The sequence below is a fragment of the Ochotona princeps genome, chromosome 1, assembly GCF_030435755.1.
Source record: "Ochotona princeps isolate mOchPri1 chromosome 1, mOchPri1.hap1, whole genome shotgun sequence".
Lineage (NCBI taxonomy): Eukaryota > Metazoa > Chordata > Mammalia > Lagomorpha > Ochotonidae > Ochotona > Ochotona princeps.
In genome coordinates, this window is record NC_080832.1 from 115735221 (window position 1) to 115750296 (window position 15076).

The 15076-nt window shown below is 56.0% G+C and overlaps 1 protein-coding gene across 7 annotated transcripts in view; it reads right to left on the bottom strand.

Moving 5' to 3' along the window:
• LOC101519479 (patr class I histocompatibility antigen, A-2 alpha chain-like) overlaps positions 1-13859 on the bottom strand; it is a 50662-nt gene extending 36803 nt beyond the window's left edge. For 5 of the 7 annotated variants that reach the window (XM_058665861.1, XM_058665876.1, XM_058665883.1 and 2 more), the window contains exons 1-6: positions 13730-13859; positions 13218-13487; positions 12724-12999; positions 11890-12165; positions 11689-11802; positions 11264-11296 (exon numbers count right to left, since the gene is read on the bottom strand). In XM_058665861.1, the coding sequence (XP_058521844.1) occupies positions 11264-11296; positions 11689-11802; positions 11890-12165; positions 12724-12999; positions 13218-13487; positions 13730-13793 (1033 nt within the window). In that variant the 5' untranslated portion in view covers positions 13794-13859. Of the gene's footprint in view, positions 1-10819; positions 11117-11263; positions 11297-11688; positions 11803-11889; positions 12166-12723; positions 13000-13217; positions 13488-13729 lie in introns of those variants that run through there. The other 2 variants (XM_058665857.1, XM_058665893.1) reach the window with 2 other exon arrangements.
• Between the last annotated feature and the right edge of the window lie 1217 nt (positions 13860-15076).

Consider the following 15076-nt stretch of genomic DNA (forward strand, 5'->3'; position numbering starts at 1 on the left):
TTGGGTAGTGAAGCAATGAATGGAAGATCTCGCTTTTTGACTCTTCTTCTCTCTGTAACTTTGCCTTTCAAATAAAAATAAAGTTTAAAAGCATATTGATAAAGTAGACTTTTATTTTTAAAAAAGATTTATTTACTTTTATTGGAAAGCCAAATATACAGAGAAGAGGAGAGACAGAGAGGAAGATCTTCTGTCTGATAATTCACTCCCAAAGCGAACGCAACGGCTAGAGCGGAGTCAATCCGAAGCCAGGAGCCAGGAGCTTCTTCCTGGTCTCCCACGCGGGTGCAGGGTCCCAAAGGTTTGGATCATCCTTGACTACTTTCACAGGCCACAAGCAGGGAGCTGGATGGGAAGCAGGGCTCTTGGGATTAGAACCAGCACCTATTTGGGATCCCAGTGCGTGCAAGGTGAGGACTTTAACCACTATACTACTGCGCTGAACCCATAAAACAGACTTTTTAAAGACAACACAAAAAATCAATGAAATGAAAGGTAGTTGTTTGACAAGATAAGCATAAAAGAAAAACCATTAGCCAGACTAACAAAATGAGAAAAAATGCAAAATTAGGAGCTCAAATGGAGACATAGTCCAAACCACTGAAATGCAGAAGATCATAAAAAACTACTGCAACAGGTACATACTAACAAAGTGGAAAACCTAAAATAAAAGGATAAATTTGAGGGCATATGCTGTTTAACAGGATTGAACTAGTAGAAAGGCACCTGGACCTGTTCCCTTGAGCACTGGCCCTCAGCCCGGGTTCCTCCCCACCAGCTGCCACCTCCTAGACAGGGGCGGGGCCTTGCTGCAGTGGTGCTGTGGGATCATAGCTCTCAAGGAGCACCTCCCAGTGATGAGCAGAGACAGGGGCAGGGAGATAGTGGACAACAAGCGGGTGCTGTCCAACGGTATGTGGCCCCCATTTAACATGGTGGCTGCCAGGCCAACACACCTGTGACTGACGAGGCACAAGACTTACAAGTCTGTCCCAAACAGGACGCCTTCAGTACCTACCCCTGGGAACAGCTCTGGGATACCTGCAGGAACCAGTCAAGCAAGCCCTCTAAGGTTTCCCTACAGGCTCTCTGACCAGGTCTGAGAGTCTGACAGATTGTAGAGGCAGATTGCACTGGATGGCTTCATCCAGGGCTTCACTGAGTGCAGGTGGGTGTGTCAGCACTACTGAATCCTGGTATCTATGGACAGTTCCTTTCTGCGATCTGCAGTGCATTTGGGGAGGGAACACAAGGCAGACAGGCCTCTTCCATCTTGAGTAGTATGCCCCTGCCTTAAAGTTTTCAAAGCCCTGAAACCTGTCACGCTGATCTCTGCTCCCTGATGTGGTGGTTTTAGCTCTTCCCTGTGCTTCCATTCTTTTGTCATTGAGGTGATTTCAGGAACTGGAGGGTCCCGGGAGTACACGGTTATTGTGAAGGGCGATTTGACTGGAGCTCCTGGTGGGCCAGGGTCAGGAGCCACACAGATCCCTGCTTTACCTCCCAACCCCCACCCAGCGCAGGAAGGGCGGCCAGGCTCAGCGGGGCAGTGGCGCCCTGTGTCGAGACATTGGGGTTCTCTGCGTATAGCCAGGACAGCCCCGGATTTGGGCGCCTTGGAGGTGTCCAGGCTGCAAGTGGACAGAAGCCAGCAACAGGTGGCGGCTATGAGGCTGACTGGAAGTGGCTGGAGCCGAACCCGGGCCTCAGACAGGAGTGCCGCCGCCCGGTGGAGAGGTCGGACTGGCCTGGCCACACGCCGAGTGTGAGCAGCTGCGAGCTCAGGGAGCGGTGGGGTGCCGAGAGGTTGGGTGGGCCGGGGCGGACCCCGTGTGTTTCTGCCCTGTATGTTTCTGTCACTTGGTTGGGACCGCTGCGCCCAGGCGTCAGTGGTGACTCAGTGTGGAATTCCCGGCGGGCGGTCCTGGCGCGCTCCAGCACGGCGGTCTCTTGACTCGCTGTCCATGGTGGCCCACGACTGGCTTTCCCGTTGCTTTCGGCCGGAGGCTCTGAGATCCTTTCTGCGGAGCCAGGGGCCTTCTCTTTGCCTGTCCTTTGCTGCCCGCAGCCAAGCCCTCCCTGGGCTGCATCTCCTTCGCCAGGGCGACCATGCTCTCAGCCCATGCTTGGCTGCGTGGTCAGCTTGAGTGGTCGCCTGCAGGGAGGGGCAGCCTAGCAGGTGGATTGGAGCGTCAGCGCCAGGGCCTTCTCCACAGCTGTGCTTGGGCCGCGGGGGACCGCACCGGGTCCTGGTGTTCCTGGCAGGAGCCGCATCTTTGCACCCATGGGTAGTGGGTACCGCAGCTGGAGAGTAGGGCGCGTGGTGTCAGGGGCCTAGCGAGGCCGCGGGCATTTCCTGGGGTCCCTAGTTTTGTGGAGCCTTTCCAGGCCCCAGAGCTCATGTGGTGAGGCGTGGCACAGAAAGGAGGACCTGCGTGCTGGCCCTGTTCATTCCTGTAAGCCGCCTGATAGTCACACATTTCAGTTCTTTTCCAGGCCCGTTTGTCTCTCAGGCTTTTCAGCAGTGCCCTAAATCTGCCTTGTCTCAACTTGCAGCCTCTCCACCAAGGCGTCCTGGTCTCCCGCTGGGCTTCCGCTTGCTTGCCCATCTGGACATTCAGTCCTTTTAGACCCTGGACCCGAGGCTACCTCTGGCTGGCTCCTCTGATTCAGTTCTTGATATTGCAGCAGATAAAGCAACAGAGATAGGCCAAGTCCTTGGTCCCTTGTGCTCTTGTGGGAGATCTGGAAGCTCCTGGCTCCTAGCTTTGAACCAGCACAACTCAGCCCATTTTTTATCAATGTTTGAAAGAAAAAATACTAATGAAAGAATTGTGATTTTGAAATAAGAAACCATTTGACAGGGGGCCAGCTCGGTGGCTCACAGGCTAATCCTTCACCTGCAAGCTGAAGCAACCCATATATATGGGGTCTGGTTCTTGTCCGGGCTGATCTGCTTCCAGTTGAGCTCCCTGCTTACGGCCTGGGAAAGCAGAATTCAGTCTAGTCTTCTTTGTTGCGGGCAGGACCTAAATGCTTGAGCTGGCTGGGTTGGTGGGTGGCTTGCGTTCCTGCACTCTCTGGCTGCTCCGTGGGGACCCAGGGCTGAGTCCCTTGTGCTCCCAGCCCTGGGGCTCTCTGAGCTGCCGAGCTATGTATCCTCCTTGCCTGTCTTTTGCTGCCCTTTGCGGAGCGCTCCCTAGGCCGACTCTCCTCTGCGAGGGCGGCTATGCTCTCAGCCCTCGGGGTCAGGCTGGGTGCTCGCCTGGTAGGCTTTCCCCACAGCGGCGCCGGGTCCTGGTGTTCCTGGTTGCAGCCGCATCTTTGCACCCCTGTGTGTGTGTGTCGCCGCGGTGAGTGGGGCTCGAGCTGTCTTTGGTCTTCCGCCTTGCGGGGTTCCTTTGGGTCCGGAGTGGGGCGGAGAGGCCACACCCACCCTGCTCCTACTGGATCCAGGATGAACCTTCCTCTCCTCACCTGCTCTCCCCTTCCTGCCCGGGTTCTCTAGGCTCTCTGGCCATGGGTGCCCTGGCCTCTGCAGTCCCTGCAGCCCCTGCCTTCCACCTCGGTCCTGCTCTGCCTGCACCCTTGCCTTCCTGCCTGTCACCCGGCAGGGAGCTGAGCCTTCCCTCTGGATTTGTCCTGTCTGGGGCGAAGATGGGAGTCCTGGGGGGAGTGGGCGGGTAAAACGTGTCAGTGGGCGTAGGGAAAGGGAAGAAAAGGGAAACATTGGCTGAGAGACCAGGGCCTTTCGGGATTCCCACCGCGACGCAGAGCCCTTTCTCTCCGCTTGGCCGCTGCGACCACCTTGCTGCCGCAGGATGTCAGGGACTCAGGTGCCCACGGTCACCACCCGGGTCTGTATCTCCAGGGAGGAGCAGCGCTGTCCCTCATCCCCGCCCACAGGCCCGGAAGCGCGGGGGAGGGATGGTGGTCGCCGTCTCACCGGCCCTGCCTTGGCCTTGGCAGCATTTCCAGCCTTGAACGTGACCGACCTACCCTACCGCCCAGGAGGGCGCTGTCGCCCTGATTTACCAGGTCATTGACTTCTATCCGGAAACGTGCCCTGCTCTTTTTGGGGGACGTGGATCCCGGGACCAGGATGGCCCCACTGACTGGGGATGTCCTGCCCAATGGGAGGGGAAACTTTAATGCGGGGCGTACACTAGGGAACCCCGGATGGGGAGCCTCCAGGTTCAGTTAGGCTCTCACGCTGTGCGCTGTAGAACCAGGAAGTGGATCTGGACCCGGCCGGCTTGGGCAGGTCGCTACCTGGCAGGGGTAGGGAGTGAAGTCTCATCCCTGTCTCTCCCGCACACCCAGGCTTTGTGTTCCAAGTGCCGGGGCCCCTTGCTGCTCCTGTTCTGGTAGCTGCCATTCCTCCCCGGGTTATCTGCCACAGGAAGTCACCTCTGGAAGCCCCAGGGGAGCCCTGTGGGGAGGGGGGAGGGGGGAGCCTCTCTGGGAGGTGGGTCCCCTGGCACTTCTCCAACACAGGGAGAAGGGGACAGAGCAGGACTAGGGATGAAAAGTCAGAGTCTTTGTGAAGGGAATAGAACCCATGTCTTTCCCCAAGGACTCAATGTGGGTAAAGCCAGGGGTGGTGCCAGGACCCTTGGGGGTTGGGCTGAGGGGAGGTCCTGTCCATTTCCTGTGCATTGGGCTGTCTGTGTGCCCTCCACACTCCTCCCAGCCCCCACCCCTGCCACTGGGCCTGGCTGAGCCTCCAGGTGGTCAGAGCTGCCTGAAGGAGAGGGATGGGAAGTTCCAGGGGTGTGAGCCAGTGCAGATCCAGTGTGGGGTACGCAGCAGGTGCAGGTCAGGGCCATGGGCCTGGGTTTCTGTTGGGGTCCTTCCTCCAGCATTGCCTGTCCTCTGCACTTTCTCATCTGTGACCCCAGCTGCGTGGTCAGACAGCTTCTGTCCAGGGCAGGGTAGGGCAGGTGTGGCTCCTGCCCTGTCCCTGGCCTCTCCCATGGAGGATGTGTCCCTCTGAGGGTCCCCTGTGGCAGAATTTGCAGTGAGGGAGGGATTGCTCAGGATTCCTGCTTTAGTGCTGGTGGCCTTTACAAGTCCCCCTCTCAGGGGACAGCCCACCTAGGGTGTCCTCTGTCCCCAGGGCTGGGAATGCAAGAAATGGATCAGAAACTCAGCATGGAGATCCCTGTCCAGGAGAGCGTCTGTGCTGAGGGTGGCCATGGCATAGACTAGCTGAGGGCATGGAGGGCAGGCAGAGGCCGGCACGGTCAGGGACAGGGTCTCAGAACCCCCCAGTCACCACCGGAAAGAGGATCCACTGAGGGCTGTGGCCTGTCTGGGTCTGCACTAGGATAGGGCAGGATGGCTGTGGAGCCTTAAGCCCATGGCAGCCTGTGGTGCAGCTGTCTGCAGGGGCAGGAGGACACAGTGCAGCCTGAAAAGCTGGCGAGGTGGAGCTTGGCAGCCTCCTTGGCTGGGGTTGCTCAGCCAGCCCTGGGTTGCCCTGGCCTCCTGCTGGGCTGTGCTGGTGGGAGGGGCTGGCTCAGGACTGGGGAGGGAGAGGAGGCTGAGTGCAGAAAGGGACTGGGCAGCGGGGAGAGGGTGTGACCTGGCTGACAGGGGCAACTGGAGCCCCAGCATAAGGAGCCAGTGTGACCCTGCATGGACATGGAGGACAGGATGAAGGCTGTGTGGACATGTGGGGGCTGATCTTGGATTTTGTCTATCCTGCAGCCCTCAGCTCCCTTGCTGTGCGGTGACAGCAATTTCAGGATTTGATGTGGATTGAGGTGTAGGACAGGAGCCAGGGCTGACAAAGGGTGATACGCGTGCTCATGGGGTTTCAGCATCCTCCCTACAAGGGCTAGATCTGAGTTTTGAGAAGCTGAAGGAGGGAGAGGTCCTGAGGGAACAACCATACCCCTGGAACATTGTCTGGTTCCGCCCCGTCCTGCAGTCTGTGAGCCCGTCTGTTCCAGATGACCAGCAGGTGGCGCCATAAGACCACGCCAAGAGAAATCCAAGCTGACTGGCCATCATGCCGGACTCCTGTGTCCCCTGGTTCCACTCCAGGCAGTCTACCATCTACAGAGCGGGACCTGATGCCCCTCATGCTGTGATCTCACCAACAACATCCTGAGCACTTCAAGTTCCTTATTTCCTAATTAGAAAAAAAAATGGGGAAAGCATTGTGGCACTTTGGGTAAAGCTGTTTCCTGCAACTCCAGGATCCCATATGGATGCCAATTTTTGTTTCGGCTACTCCACTTTCAATCCAGCTTCCTATTATGGCCTGGGAAAGCAGCAGATGACGGCCTAAGTCCTTGAGCCCTGCACCCAGTGGGAGACTCTGAAGAAACTCCTGGCTCTTGGCTTTAGAGCAGCTCAGCTCTGGTCATTGTGGCCACTTGCTGAGTGACCCAGAAGTGGAAAAATCTCTCCATCTGTCCTTTTCTGGTTGCAAATTTGCCTTTAACAAATAAAATACGTTGGACCTGGCACCGTGGCCTAGTGGCTAAAGTCCTCACCTTGAATGCGCCGGGATTCCATATGGGCTCCGGTTCTAGTCCCGGAGACGCCACTTCCCATCCAGCTCCCTGCTTGTGGCCTGGGAAAGCAGTCAAGGATGGTCCAAACCTTTGGGACCCTGCACCCGTGTGGGAGACCTGCAGGAAGTTCCTGGCTCCTGGCTTCGGATCGGTGTAGCTCTGGCTGTTGCAGCTCACTTGGGGAGTGAATCATTGGATGGAAGATCTTCCTCTCTGTCTCTCCTCCTCTCTGTATATCTGACCTTCCAATAAAAATCAATAAATCTTTTAAAAAATAAATGTTTATAAAAATCTTAAAAAGCAAAAAAAAAAAAAATGGTGCCAGCTTTGTAACACAGTGGGTTAAAGTTCCTCTTGGTAATGTGGGCATCTCTTATAAGCCAAAATAAAGAAATAAAAGCAATGGAATGGAAGGACTTGCATTTCTGCATGTGTCAGTATGGATTAAAGAATTCATATTTGTGAGTGAGTGCAGCTGTGCCATGTGGGTTATCCATGGTGTGTATAACAGCGTGTATGGTGGGGAAATGTATGTGTTGGCAGGCATCTTACTGTTGAGTCTGGGAGGGGCAGGTGTGAGGGGTTTGGGCAGAGGCAGGGCTCTGTTTCCATGGTGACCAGGTGAGAGTCTGTGCAGGCCCAGCGACAGGGGCCACAGGGTCCCACAGAGCAGAAGGGCTGAAACCCCTGCAGGGGCATCTGTGCATGGTTCATTCGTGAGCTGCGGGGACACCTGCCCTGAGAGGGGCCCTTGTGTGGGGCCAGAGCTGGGGTGAGCTGTGGGGTGAGGGTGGGGCCTGGGATGCTGGTGCTGAAGAGCAGGGTCACTGCTCCTGGGCTGGGCCCTGCCGGGGAGGCAGGACTGAATGAGTGAGGAATGAATGAGGTGGACACGCAGGGATCAGCCCAGCAGCTGCCACCCCTGGTTCATTGTGTGTGGCTGGGAGGGGTCTCTGTCCTTGCCGCCTCCTGGTCCTGGCTGCTCCTGAGGGACAGACCCAATCCAGGCCAGGCAGCAGTGGCAGAGAGCTCAGGGTTCCCTGTGATGCAGCCTGAGCTGGGCTGGGAGCTCTGCCTGCAGCAGGAGTGAACCAGGGCCTGCCTGGGAGCAGGGGAGTACAAGAGTCCCTCAGGGGTCACCCTGGGGTCCTGGAGTCCAGGAAGGAGGTGAGAGGAGAGTTTGTTCAGACACCATGCCTGTGCACCTGCTGGTATGTGTTGTTGTATATTACTCAGTGTTGTCTTTCATGTTGCTGTAGGAGTGTTGGAGGCTTTGATACCCTGTGTTTGATTAACCCTGAAACATCACTGTGGTACTCAGTTGTCATCAGTCATAAAATTTCACATGCTTGGCATTTTTCCTTTTATTTGCATCAAACTTACAAGTGCCTATAGTTGAAAGAGTTCGTTATTTTTCAGGATTTCTTATGAGAGGCTGGCATTGTGGTGTGACATGGAAAGCTGCTGCCAGCAATGCCAGTGTCCCATGTGGGTGTTGAACAGAGTCCTGTGTGCTCCACTTCTCAGTCAGCTCCCTGCCTTGTGCCTGGAAGAGCAGCAGAAGCTGGCCTGGCTGCTGGTACCCTGCACCCATCGGGAGGAGGAAGCCGGTGGATCCTGATTCCGTCAGAGGTTGTGGTGGAAAGTGTGGCTCAGAACTGGGTGCATGTGATTCTCACCTTGTGAGCTGCCACATCATAAGTGAAATGGTTGTTAACTCAGCCGCTTGCACCCAGATCTCTACCAGGGTGGCCCATCACTGTGTAAGGCCCAGGGCCCAGGTGTGCCCATGTGACCATCTGCAGGGAAGGCTGAGGCCCGGGTGGGAGTCCTATCTCCCTTCCTGCTGCCAGAGTGTGCTGTGAGGGTGGCACGTGGGCACCCACCTGAGCCACATCCAGAGTGTCCAAACTTTCCCATTGCTGACTGGATCCCCCTTAGCATGTCTATGGTCCCCAGTTCTCACAGCTAGCCGTGCAGCTTTTTGGGCTGTGAGCTTGGTGCCCCCACTTAGACTTGCAGATTTAGGGTCCATTCTTGTGCCCTCTCTCATCACAGCTATGCACATCCTGGGTGCCCCATCTCTGCTCCTGACCGCAAACGTGGTCCTTGTGGAGCCCCCTCCCTAGTGTGTCCCCCACACAGAGATTTCCCCTCAGCCCCTGACTCATGATCACAGCCAGCCCTGCAGTGTCACTCACTTCTCACCAACGTCCCGGCTTCCACCGCTCCTGCACTGTACGTTTGGGCAGCCCCTCCTGGGATCCACCCTCCCAGTTGCCCTTCTCCCACTGTGATGCCATCCCCACTGCCACGGCCTGAAGCCTGGGTGTCCTCCTTGCCTCCTCCTCTTTCCCTGGATGCAGTCCACAGGAAGTGCTGTGTATCCATCTGCAGAAGGATCTAGAACCTCATCTCTCCCACTCTGCCCACACCCACCACAGTGACTGGCATCCCTGCCTGGACACAGCAGGAACCCCTAGAGCTTTGTCTCCAGCCTCACAGTCTCTCAGCCCCGTCCTCACACAGCAGCCAGGGTGGTCCCTGGACAGGAGAAGGTGCACACGTCCCTCCTCTGCTTGGAGCTGTCTTGTTGGGCCTGGTGCAGTGGCCTAGCAGCTAAAGTACCCATGTGGGAGATTTGGAAGAAGTTCCTGACTCCTGGCTTTGGGCCAGTCTGTAACAGCCATTTGAGAAGTGAACCAGCAGATGGAAGATCTTTCTTTCTGTCTCTGTCTCTCTGTCTTTCTCTTCTCTGTAACTCTGCCTTTTGAATGAGAAAATAAATACATCTTTAAAATATTTTTGAAATAAAAAATACTGGGCCTGGCACAGTAGCCTCATGGCTAAAATTCTTGCCTTGAGCGCCCGGGATCCCATAGGGCACCAGTTCTAATTCCGGTGGCCCCACTTCCCATCTAGTTCCCTGCTTGTGGCCTGGGAAAGCAGACAAGGGCGGCCCAAAACCTTGGGACCCTGCACTCTCTTGGGAGACCTGGAGGAAGTTCCTGGCTCCTGGCTTTGGATTGGCACAGCTCCAGCTGTTTTGGTTACTTGGGGAGTGAATCATTGGACAGATGATTATCCTCTCTGTCTCTCCTCCTCTTTGTATATATGCCTTCACAATAAAAATAAATAAATACTAAAAAAAGAAAAGCTGTCTCATGGCTCCCACCTCACTCACAGCCAGGGCTGAGCCTTCCAGTGTGCACACGGCCTGCTGCATTATGATGCCCCGATCCAGCCTTCCTGACAGCTCCCTGCGCCGTATGTAGACTTGCTCCTGCCCAGGGCATTTGCACTTGCTGTCTCCTGCCTGCACAGCACCTGCCCAGACACCTTTGCTGGTATCCTTCCAACCTTCCTCAGGTTCACCTCCTCAGGGCAGTGTGCACCTACCATCAATGATGGTGAAACATCAGCTGCCATGGCCCTCACATCCACTCTGGACCACCGTGCCCAGCACTAGGTCTGGAGTATGGCAGAGTCAGCTGAGTGATGAGTGTGCTGCATGGCCCCCTCCAGACCCCGTGGCTTCATTAGTGCAGCTGAGACAGAGGCCACCTGTGGCCTGTGCAGAGAGGCATCCTCTCCCTGGTGTCCACGTGGCCTGGGCTTTCTCACAGTGTCCTCTGCCCACCCCTTCACCCTGCCTCCCAGACTGCCTCCTGCACACACAGGTGAAGGCAATGAGCCAACAACACTAAGGAACAAGTGAATACATGGAGAACTGCAGCCAAAGGCTGAACCCAAACCTGAGCTCTTACTGTCCAGGCCTCCATTACTGTGCAGCGTCCATTTCCTCAGGTCCACCAGACAGGCAGCCTGGCCCTGGCTAGTCCTGTGTGGCCAGGTGTTGATCGACACATCACACTGGAGAGATACAGACACTGGGACAGCTGAGCTGGGTCAGCAGTGACCACAACAAAGCCTGATGGGCTGAGTAGTGCCTGGGCACAGCCCCGTCCTCACCCAGAGCCTCCCAGCCTCTCCTGTCCCCAGCTGCAACAGACTCAACACAGCAAACGCAAGGATTATGGAGGGTTCGAGGTAGTGCTTTTAATTTTCTCTCAGATTTTTGGAATTTTCTATTTTAGATTTCTCATGAACTCCTCATGACAAGAATTAGAAAATATGAATTACTGTTCAGATTTGCACAAGGAAGGAGGAAGCTGCAGCAGATGCACCTGACTTGAGACAGGGACAGAGGTGCCCACGCTGGGCTGGGAGGGCCAGGCTCCCACCTCACACTGTGTCCGAGGGAACGCACTCAGATGCCTTTGAAGGAAGGAAGGGAGGGAGGGTAGGGTTTTTTGAAGACACCAAAATGAAGACTTAAGCAATTCTGATACACTTCAGATGGAAACAAGGCAATTGTCTCACACAGAAACAACGAGCTAATAATTTCACATCACTTGCTCACGGGGACATTAACAACCAGCACACATGAAAATGTCCAAATACAAGGAATCTCCCAGCCTCATTGGGTCCTCTCATCCCTGCCACCTCTCCCCTCCACGCCCTTCCAGGTCTCACCTTTCAAGCTATGAGAGAGGAGTCAGAGTCAGAGCTCCTGGCACTGTCCCCACCTGGAAGAACCATTCAGGACTTGGTGAGAGCCCCAGGGGTGTGGCTGAGGGAGGAGCAGGACGGGCAGGGCAGCTTCTCCGTGGGCATCTGGCCATGGCTAGGCTCTTGGGGACTCCCCCACCCCCTAACACGCCCCCATTGCTTACCTGCAGCCTTAGTGTAGCTCCCTCCTTTCCCACCTGTGACAGAATAGAGCTGGTGAGAGGTAGGAAGAAGGCAAGGTTTGAGGCAGGGTTAGAGGAAGCCCAGAGGTACACTGCCTCATCTCAGAGAAGCTTCCAGACCCATGGTTGGCAGACCCAGGTCAGGAGGTGCCTCTCCTGGAGGTGTGTCCTCAGCTGGGACCTCCCCCTGACCTGGGGCTGCTGGAGCTCAGGTCCCTGTGAGCAGAGTCATCCCCGTGGAGTGTTCATCCTCCACCTTCACTTGTGCTTCACACCAGAGCTAATGTGAGCACTTGCGGCTCAGCTAGGGTGCAGGTGTGTGTGTGTGTACAGTATTTCCCGGAATTGGGCAGGGTGACCTCCCTGGAGGACAGGAGTCTCAGACCTCAGCCCTCACCCTGCCCTACCTGAGCGCTTCCTTTTCATCATCACAGCCGCGACCACAGCTCCAGTGAGCACAGCTGCCAGGAGGACCAGGCCAGCGATGACTCCCCACATGGGCACAGTGGGCTGAGGAGGCTCTGAGAGGGAAAGCAAGGGTGAGGGGTTCTGATCGCAGGGCTCAGTCCTGCCCCTGCTGAAGGTTCTTTCCCTCCTGCCCTCCTTACCCCATCTCAGGGTGAGAGGCTCAGGCAGCCCCTCATGTTGCACATGGCACGTGTAACTCTGCTCCTCTCCAGCAGGCACCAGCACAGCTGCCCACTTCTGGAAGGTTCCATCCCCTGAAGGCCTGGTCTCCACCAGTTCAGTGTCCTGGGTCAGGTCCTCCCCATCTCGCTGCCAGGTGAGTGCGATGTCCTTGGGGTAGAACTTGAGGGCCCAGCACCTCAGGGTGACCTTCTGGTCAGAGACTGGGTGGTGGGTTATGTGTGCTGTGGGTGGGTCTGAGGGAAAAAATTTGAGAAATTCAGGTCCATGAGACATCAAAGCTACATTCAGTGACCATCCTGATTGTAGACAGGAGGACTGAGGTGGGTTTGGAGGGTAAAACTCAGACCTAGCCTGGATAAAGACTATGGAATAATCTAGTGTTTGGAAAGTTCTAGAATCAGGTATGGTTCAGGCTAGGAGGCTCCAGATCTCTGTGGGGAGAAAATGGATATGGCCTTTTCCTGAGTGGATGCTGAGAAACCCAGAAACCCTGGGGTGAAACTTCTGGTATTTTAGCTTGAGGCTGAGGACAGACCTTGGTTGTGAGTTTCTGTCTCACTGGACACTGCTTGAGTCCAGGGAGGTTATTTGTGGAATCTTCTATGTGCCCTCCCACCAAGCCTGGTCCCTCATCTACTGAGGGAAGAGCCAGTCTCTGGCTTTAGACCCAAAGCACAGGAGGAGATCTCTGTCTTGAGAAGAGACAGAGCCTGGCCTGGGTTCCACTTTTCTCCCTTCCTCCACAGCTCCAAGGAAGGTGAGCCAGGGCAATCCCGACCAGCCCTGCCTACCTGTGCGCTGCAGCGTCTCCTGACCCATCTCCAGGTATCTGTGCAGCCACCCCACGCACTCCAGCTCCAGGTAGGCCCTGTGGCGGTCAGCCAGATCCTCAGCCTCCCACTTGCGCTTGCTGATCTGAGCCGCCGTGTTGGCCGCGGTCCAGGAGTGCTGGTCCTCATTCAGGACGATGTAGTCGGTGCCATCGTAGGCGAACTGCCTGTACCCGTGGAGGAGGCGCCCGTCCTCCCCGATCTCGCAGCCGTACATGTACTGGATGGTGTGAGAACCTGTCCCCGCCCGCGGTCAGCCCTGGTCATCCAGCTCCGCCCCCGCCCTCACGGAAAACAAAAACAAAAGAGAAACAAAAAGCGAAACCCGGGCGTGTGTCCCGCGGGCTCTTCCCTCCGAGGGTCTCCGCGGGGCGCGCAGTCTCGGGGTGGGGGGACCTCGGCCCCGGGGACCCGGAGCGACCTGGGCGCAGGTGGGGAGGGGTCGGGTCACTCACCGGCCTCGCTCTGGTTGTAGTAGCCGCGCAGGATATTCAGATTCATGCGGTTAATTAGTGCGTTGTTCTTGGCGTTCCGAGTGTTCCAGTCCCAGTACTCCGGTTCCACCTGCTGCATCCACGGCGCCCGCGGCTCCATCCTCGGGTTCTTGGCATCGCTGTCGAAGCGCACGAACTGCGTGTCGTCCACGTAGCCGACTTCGATGAAGCGGGGCTCCCCCAGGCCGGGCCGGGACATGCCGGTGTCGAAATACCTCAGGGAGTGGGAGCCTGGGGGAGAGAGAGGCTGAGATCGAACCTGTCTCCCGCCCGGAGCGGGACGCTGGGTGTGAGTGTGGTGTGGTGCTGGCGGGGAGTTAGGAGCCCGGGGATCGGGAGACAGGGAAAGGGACGGCGGGGAAGGGTCTGGGTGAGGGGCGGGCTGGAGCGGCTCTCCGGGGTCCTGTGTCCCCTCCCCGCGCTCCCCTCGCTCCTGCCCCGCAGAGCCCGTCTCCCTCCCGACCCGCATTCACCCGCCCGGGTCTCGGTCAGGGCCAGGGCCCCCGCGAGCAGCAGGAGGAGGGTCCTTGGTGACATTAACTGCCTCCTCTCGTCTGTGGAGACTTTGACCCAGAGAGTTAGTGTCGATAGAATAACCAGGATCTGGTATCGCAGACAGGCGCCTCCGGAAAAGGCGTGTCCAGAGGCAGTGTTAGCCTAGTCAGGAGTGTCCAGGTAGAAGGAGTTTACTCGGATTGGGACAGGGAAAGTGCGGTGGGGAACTCACCATGTTGGTTTCCCTGTCCCAGACCTGCCCTGGCACTGAGACCCTGAGGGCCACGCGGGGACCCGGGACTCTGCTCTGACCCTGTGTCCGGCTGCCCAGGCCTGTGTGATGTCCTCCTGAGGCCAGGCCCCCCGGGATAGCCGAGGGATCCTGAGAAATCCAACCAGGACCCACCTGTTTTTCTTCTCCTATTTTTATGGTTAGTTGTTCCAACCTATAGCCAATATATGGAAAATGCTCAACATCACCAGCCAGCAGGAAAAGGCAAACCAAACCCCCAAGGAGATGTTAGACAGAATGGCTGATGCAGGTAAATCTGCAGAGCCTGGTCCTTCCAAGGCTCCCAGACAGGACAGTCCAGTCCAGAATAACCTCAGTCTCAGGGCCAACTGATAGAGACTTTAATTTCATTTCTTTTTTGTTTTGTTTTGTTTGTTTGGATTTAATTTTTGTTTACATTGGAAAGGCAGATATACAGAGAGAAAAGATACTGAGAGAAAGATCTTCTGTCTGCTGATTCACTTCTCAAGGTGCCACAACTGCCAGAGCTGAACTGATCTGAATCCAGGAGCCAGGAGTTTCTTCTGGGTCTCCCACATGAGTGCAGGGTCTCAAGGCTTTGGGCCATCCTTGACTGCTTTCCCAGGCCACAAGCAGGGAGCTGGAATAGAAATGGAGCAGCCTGGATATGAACAGGCGCCCAAATGGAATCCCAGTGCATGCAAGCCAAGGATTTAGCCATTAAGCTTTTGGGATGGGCCCCTTCATTTCGTTTTTAAAATCCCTTCCCAGTGGCATCGAATCAACAGTTGATTGAACATACGGTTGTGTGCACCCGCCCAGGGGCCGCTATAGGATCAGGCTGCCTGGCTTGACTCTTCTTTCAGTGCTTAACTGCATCTGGGTTGGAAATGGAAGGTCATATGGTTGCTTGTTAACAATGATGTGATGCGCCCTGATAAACAATGGCCATTCTTGTATTTTTAAATCAAAACATGCTATCAAATTTTGATTATAGAAAATTAAGTGGCAGTAATTCATCCTCTCTGGAAGTTGTATAATAAATTTACCAGAATTTTAGCATCTGGAAACA